This window comes from Montipora foliosa, chromosome 10 (assembly GCF_036669935.1).
Source record: "Montipora foliosa isolate CH-2021 chromosome 10, ASM3666993v2, whole genome shotgun sequence".
Taxonomy (NCBI): Eukaryota; Metazoa; Cnidaria; class Anthozoa; order Scleractinia; family Acroporidae; genus Montipora; species Montipora foliosa.
In genome coordinates, this window is record NC_090878.1 from 24,758,413 (window position 1) to 24,764,968 (window position 6,556).

General features: G+C 44.2%; 1 protein-coding gene across 1 annotated transcript; it reads right to left on the reverse strand.

Annotated features, from left to right (window-relative positions):
• Window positions 1–838: 838 nt before the first annotated feature.
• LOC137972664 (uncharacterized) lies at window positions 839–1,360 on the reverse strand. The gene has a single exon (XM_068819395.1). It carries the CDS (start codon window positions 1,358–1,360, stop codon window positions 839–841), a length of 522 nt encoding a protein of 173 aa, XP_068675496.1.
• Between the last annotated feature and the right edge of the window lie 5,196 nt (window positions 1,361–6,556).

Sequence of the window (6,556 nt, forward strand, 5' to 3'; positions counted from 1 at the left end):
CATGCTTCACTGATTCTTTCAGAAGCAGTCACAGTCAGTATGGCTTCATTCCCCATGTCGACCTTCTAAATATGCCCTTTCCCTCAATCTCCATGTCTTATCCGTCATCCAGCCAAGTTCCTGCCCTAAGTCCACCGCTAGAAACCTCCGCTTCTTCTAACAGCCACGCACCTCGACTACAAAGCGCTCCCCATCATGGAGCACTCTAGAAGAAGAGACCCTGATAAGAATTTACAAAGAGGAGGTTGAAGGCCTTCGGAAAAAGGGGAAAAAGGGGCAGACAATGTGGGCTATTATAGCCGAGAAATTGGAGAAAGAAATGAAGGCACTGGAGGTCAACAGCTCTAGAACGCCTCAGAGGGTGAAAGAGAAATTTTTTAACCTCAGGGTGGCAAGGTGACTAAGAAGAGAAAGTGTCTACCTAAAGGGCCTGGACAGAGCGATGACGACCCATGGTTGGCCATTTTTAGAGAGAGCCAGGAACGAGAGGAACGGATGATGGCAGCTCTTGAGAGAAGCGAAAACAACTTTAAAGATCTTTTTCTTACCGCCATAACAGAATTTGGAAAAATGGTTAAGAAAGATTGAAAATATTAGGTCAATGTTTTGTTTCTGTTTTTTGCATGGAATATAATGCGCAAGTCTGATGTTGATATTCGGTACACATTTCCCTGTTTTAGCTACAAGTTAGTGATAAAAACACATTTGATACTTGAACTTGAATACACTTTGACTGTAATCATTTAAGATTTTGAAAATAAAATTCTATGAATACGTAGATTTTGCAGAGTGGTGATCAGTTTATAAACTGAAGTTAAAGAATGTAACTTGCAGAGGTTTAAAGGTAGTCTGCGATAGCTTGCCTTATCCTTCGGGCCGCATTATCCGGCCTTAAATAACCATCCCCACCATCATCATCACTGTCATCATCATCATCATCATCATCATCCAACTCGTCATCCATGTGTATACATATGTTGTGAAGAATGCAACAGGTAATGATTGTTTGGGGCACACGATCCGTAGATTCTTCCAGTTGCTTTAACAGACAACGCCAGCGGGTTTTTAATTTTCCAAGAGCACGTTCAATTATCACGCGTGCTTTAGATAAGCGATAGTTGAAACGCTGTTGTGCTGCTGTTAAAGCACCTCCTGCAGGAAAGGGAGTCATAAGCCATGGACGAAGCGGATAGGCAGGATCACCCAGTATTAGGGGTCTCACATTTGTTCGGTTTATTACAGTAACTGGTCTGGTTAGAATAGTACCATTTTCTATCTCCCTGAAAACACCACTTGGACGAAGCACTCGAGCATCATGTATGCTCCCTGGCCACCCAGTACTTACATCCAAGAATAGCATTCGAGAATCAGTCACAGCCTGAGTCACGATTGAATATTTTTGCTTTCTGTTGAAGTAATCGGCTGGGTTTAAAAGTGGTGCTTTTATTTCCACATGTGTACCATCAATTGCCCCTACCACGTGTGGAAAATCCAGCTTCTAGTCTCTTTGATGTCATCTTCATGAATTGGTAAAGAAATGAAATCGTTCTTCCTCCGGTTTATTGCTTCACTAAAACTGTGGCATATTTTAATTGCAGAGGACTTTCCAATGCCGAACGTTATAGCAATAGATCGATAAGAATAAAACCCTAGTCTCCACAGAGCTATCGCTACTTGCTTCTGTACAGGAATCGCCTGTGGAAAACGTGTGTTTTGGCGTTGGATGTCTAGAGTAACTATCCCACAGATATAATCAAATGTTCCTCTAGAAACTCTAAAATGCCTTTTCTCTGTAGGTGGGGGGCCTGAGGTGACGAGAGCGTCCAAGGTTTCTGCGGCTTTGTTCAACTCCGCTTCGTCTCGTTTCTTTTTCTCTTCCCGCTTTTTCTTACGCCGCTCCGCATCTTTTTGACGGCGGATTTCCTTGGCGTCCTTCATGATCTTGGCGGGGGGTTCAGCTGCTTCGCAGACGACATCGTGTTTCTGGCTAGCACGAGAACGTTTCGATGGTTTCTTCTTCTTCTTCTCCTCCTTCTCTTCTCGAAATGGATAGCGAGCAGGCGACAGGTCTCCGTACTTCCAAGAGATGCTCATCTTCTTCTTCTTCTCAAGACAACTGACAACGAATGAAGTGTGTCTCGCGTATTTATGGTTGGACGGCAGCACGTGATGTCACATTCCAGGGTCTGTGATTGGTTCTTAAGGATGGTGCCACATTCGGGCGATCCTGTCATTGGATGCTCAGAGTGGCGTCAAGGCCATTCAAGGTCAGTCCCATTCCGGCAGCTCTGTCATTGGTCTGTAGAAAGTGGCGTCAGCTTTGGTCCATGTCAACACCCTTGGGTATATAAAGAGTCACGCCAGCGACAACCGTCAGGTTGTCATGAGCTTGGAGAGGTGCTGTAGACGCATAGACTTGTTGCTGGACGCTCTCTTGTGTGAGGGCTGCAAAGAAGACAAAGACGAAGAAACAGAGCTCATTGACCTGACGACTTGGGTTCTCCATCAAAATTGTCGTGAGTACCGATTTGTTCGTTATCTTCTCCAGAAAGCAGACGATCTCAATGTCCCACTCCGATACAAAGACAATCGGAGTACAAACGGATTCTACGACCTTAACACTCCTCAAACGTCTGGACGCCCTACTAGACCGATACTTGTGCAAGTGTTGTCGGTACGACAAGAACCAACTGTCCCTATCGGACTTGAGCACGTGGGCACCGGACCGAAAATGTCATGAATGCCGCTATGTCTTCGACGCAGCCGACGATCCCGACCCAGATGTCTGTGACTTCTACTCCGAACGAGGAATGCCCGAGCAATACTACTTCCCACCCGAAGACTACCCACCTTCTCGATAAAGTATGTCTAGTGATCGACCTAGAAGGATTTTGTTTGGGAGACCAATTTCTTCCTAGGGAACTTGGTTGGTGTGATTGGACGGGTCAACACAGGGGATCGATTCATTACAAACCTTCCGTGCCTTGGCATGATCTCTCACCTAAAGATCAACGAACGGCGTATGACTGTACGACGCACATCCACGGGCTCGCGTACTATCCACAAAATTTGTACCATCTGGCTCATGAGTTGAAAACGGATGCCCAACACCTCTACAAACAACACAAGACCTCCGAGCGTTCTCTAGTCGCTTACAAAAAGAGTTTGATCGAATGGCGATGGTTGACGAGCTGGGGGATGCCTCACGTCGATTTGGAACCTTTGGGTTGTCCGAAATTCAAGGATCTCCCACGTGTCAATTCTGTAGGTTCTTGCAGACAACACGAAGACCCTCTACAGCTTCATTGCCCTCAAGTGGAATGTTATCACTTTGTACAGTGGATGCGTGGTCAAAGGGGACTGGATCACGATACTCGCTACATCCATCATGAACGGACCCAACGATTTCTAGCAGCTCAGAAACCCAGGACCTGTCTACGGTCGATGTCCACCCAACCACACTATAGACACTTTCGATTTTGTCCCGACCGCATGTAAAACACGCCTTGTTCTTCTCATTAAACGTTTTTTTATTGGACATTCATGTCTGAGTTCTTTATGACGGATCTATATGCCTTTTTTTATTTATTTTTTCATTTTTTAAAAAAGTAGGACTCGAATGGGTCCTCCAAGGGCTCTGAAACTAAAGGCAGATAGAGGGCTCTCAATCCCACGTGGCGTTTTTCGAGAGAGATTCCCGCCCCAGTCCCTCGGCGGAAAGTGCCGTTGAAAACGAGGTCGTCTGATCGGTATAAAATAGCGCATTCGAGTCCAAGAAATCCAAATTTTCAAGATGGAGAGCTGGTGGGACGTCCTTCCGCCAGAGCTGCAGGAGAAAATTTTAAAGTTAAAACAAAAAATGCAGCACCAGGATAACATGAAAGCCCTGGCGGAGGAAATAGGTGAGTTTTACCTACAACCCTTATCTGAAGATTGTGATCAAGGAGACTCATGTTGTTTCTTTCTATTTTTTTCTCTCGTAGAAAAGCTAGCCATCTGTCCTTGGACAGCCCATGCAGTCATCCCGGCCACTAATCCGCCCTCCAGAAGCAAATCTGGACAGTTCCGGTGCAGCAGATGTCACCTATTTCACAAAATAGGAAATCGACGAATGTATTTGTAATTCGGCCTTTGTGGTTGCTGTTTTGTTCCTGCCTCAGTTGAGGTAAAGTTGTAAATAGTTTTTCAACTTGTACATACCTTTTGAAAAATAGTTTTGTCGACTTTTTTAGAAATCTTGTAAATAGGACAACTTTTGTTTATGTTTCGTTTGCATGCTCTTTTTTTTCCGTTTTTTTTCCTTCCCGAGGAGGTTGCGGACAAAAAAAGACTCCTCTGTAAATTTTTAGGGAATTTTTAAACGATTTTTTTCGCTGTAAATAGTTGTACATAGACGTTTTTTTTTTTAAACTTGTAAGTAGTTTCAGAACGTTTGTAAGTATATGTGACAAAAAGAAAGAACTTGTGCTTAGCTTGCATGCTCTATTTTTTGTCCGTTGTGTTTTTTTATTCCCTGGGAGAATGCGGGTGACCTTCACATTTTTTTTTATTTTTTTATTTTCGCATTTGGTTAAAAAACAAATATCCTCCATGACTTTTTTAAACCAATCTTTCCGAACTGTTATTTCCGAATTTTTTTTTTTCATTCCTAAGAGCTTTCATTTGATAATCTAGCGCGATGTTCATGAAGTGACATTGAACCGAGCACATGCTCAAAAAAAACAACTCGCATACTGCTCCTCATGAACTTCCATTTTTTATGTTCCAGCGAATGTTCTAAACTGGTGAGAAATGTCACGCATCCTTTTTTGGCTGTAAAAGAAAATCATTCCGAACAGTCCATAAAACATCATTTATTTTTTTGTTTGAACAAACCACATAAAGCGCTTGAGTTTGATTTTGAACTTGACCTTGTGACAGACCTCTACTCAAGATTCCTTGACCTTGACTTTATGAGGGGTTTCTACTCAAGATTCAAGACGCATTCTTTGTAGATGAATCCATGACATTGGTTGAAAAAAACAGAAGAAAGAAAAAAAATGGTTTCGTCCATGACTAGAAAAAAAAATAGAAAATCCAATAATTCAACCTCGAACCGGCAACCCTGAGCTTGACCGTCTCCTTTCTGCTACGTACGATTCATTCATCTGATTTGACTCATGACTAGAAAAAAAAATAGAAAATCCAATCATTCAACCTCGAACCGGCAACCCTGAGCTTGACCGTCTCCTTTCTGCTACGTACGATTCATTCATCTGATTTGACTCATGACTAGAAAAAAAAATAGAAAATCCAATCATTCAACCTCGAACCGGCAACCCTGAGCTTGACCGTCTCCTTTCTGCTACGTACGATTCATTCATCTGATTTGACTCATGACTAGAAAAAAAAATAGAAAATCCAATCATTCAACCTCGAACCGGCAACCCTGAGCTTGACCGTCTCCTTTCTGCTACGTACGATTCATTCATCTGATTTGACACATGTACATGATGACGTTAAAAAAGAAAAACAACCTCAGGGACGGGAGTGTTCGGACCAATTTTTTCTTGGCGCGAAATGACGTGGCAACGGCTGCAGTTGGCAACCTGTGTTTTTCTGAAACGGAAAAAAAAATTTAATCCTTCATCAAAGACAGTTCTTTTCGAGAGTCTCCCTTTTTTTTCACGGACATGGATGCTAACGACCCCAAATTAATGAGTACCATTGCCGATATCGCCAGGCGAAAAAATGTGCTCGGGAACTTCAGGCACAACATCAGCTTCTTGTGCCAAGTGGAAGCTTGTCGGTGTCTGAAACGGCTAAGGATCTCTTGACCGAAGCTCGCGCTCGTCTAGCCAGCCGAGAAGCAACAAGTTCAAGTGGGATTTTTTTCTCTTAGGAACTCGTTTTTTATTTCTTTTTCTCTCATTAAATGCTTTTATCTTTTTTCTTCCATTCACCTTGTCATTGTGACTCTTTATTTACAGCGGGAACGGGGAGTGTTCAAGAACAACGGGAGGCCAACAGGGAGCGAATTCGGGAGCAACAAAGAGCTCATTACCGCGCGAACAAAGCAAGGCTCTGCGAATACAAAAGACAGTACTACGCGAGCCACCGTGAACAAATTCGTGAGCGTAGACGACTCCATCGCCAAACCGTCAAAGCAGCCGAAGATATTACTATACACGTCGGAGAAAGTGCCTCGAAATTTGAAGACGGTACAGGGCAAACCATCCCGAGCAAATTCGTGACTACCGCCAAAGATATCGCGAGACAAGTCGGAGACGTGAGCTGGGTTCGTGTTTGCTCGAAGGCTTGGCGACCGATGCCCGTACATCGCATGTCATTGATACGGCAGGTGGTGGATGGCTCGTACGTAAGTACGGGCTCCGGCCTCCTACGCCTCCCTACCTGAGAGAAGGTTTGGCGCGTGTAGACCGCTTGGCTCCTCCCGCATCCCCGTCTTTGTCGTCGGATCTATCCGACGCCGCCGACCGGCTAGACGAGTTATTGCTTCGTGCCTCTCCCGCAGGATCATCGTCCATTGCTTCCGACGTGGTAGCAGAACTAAACG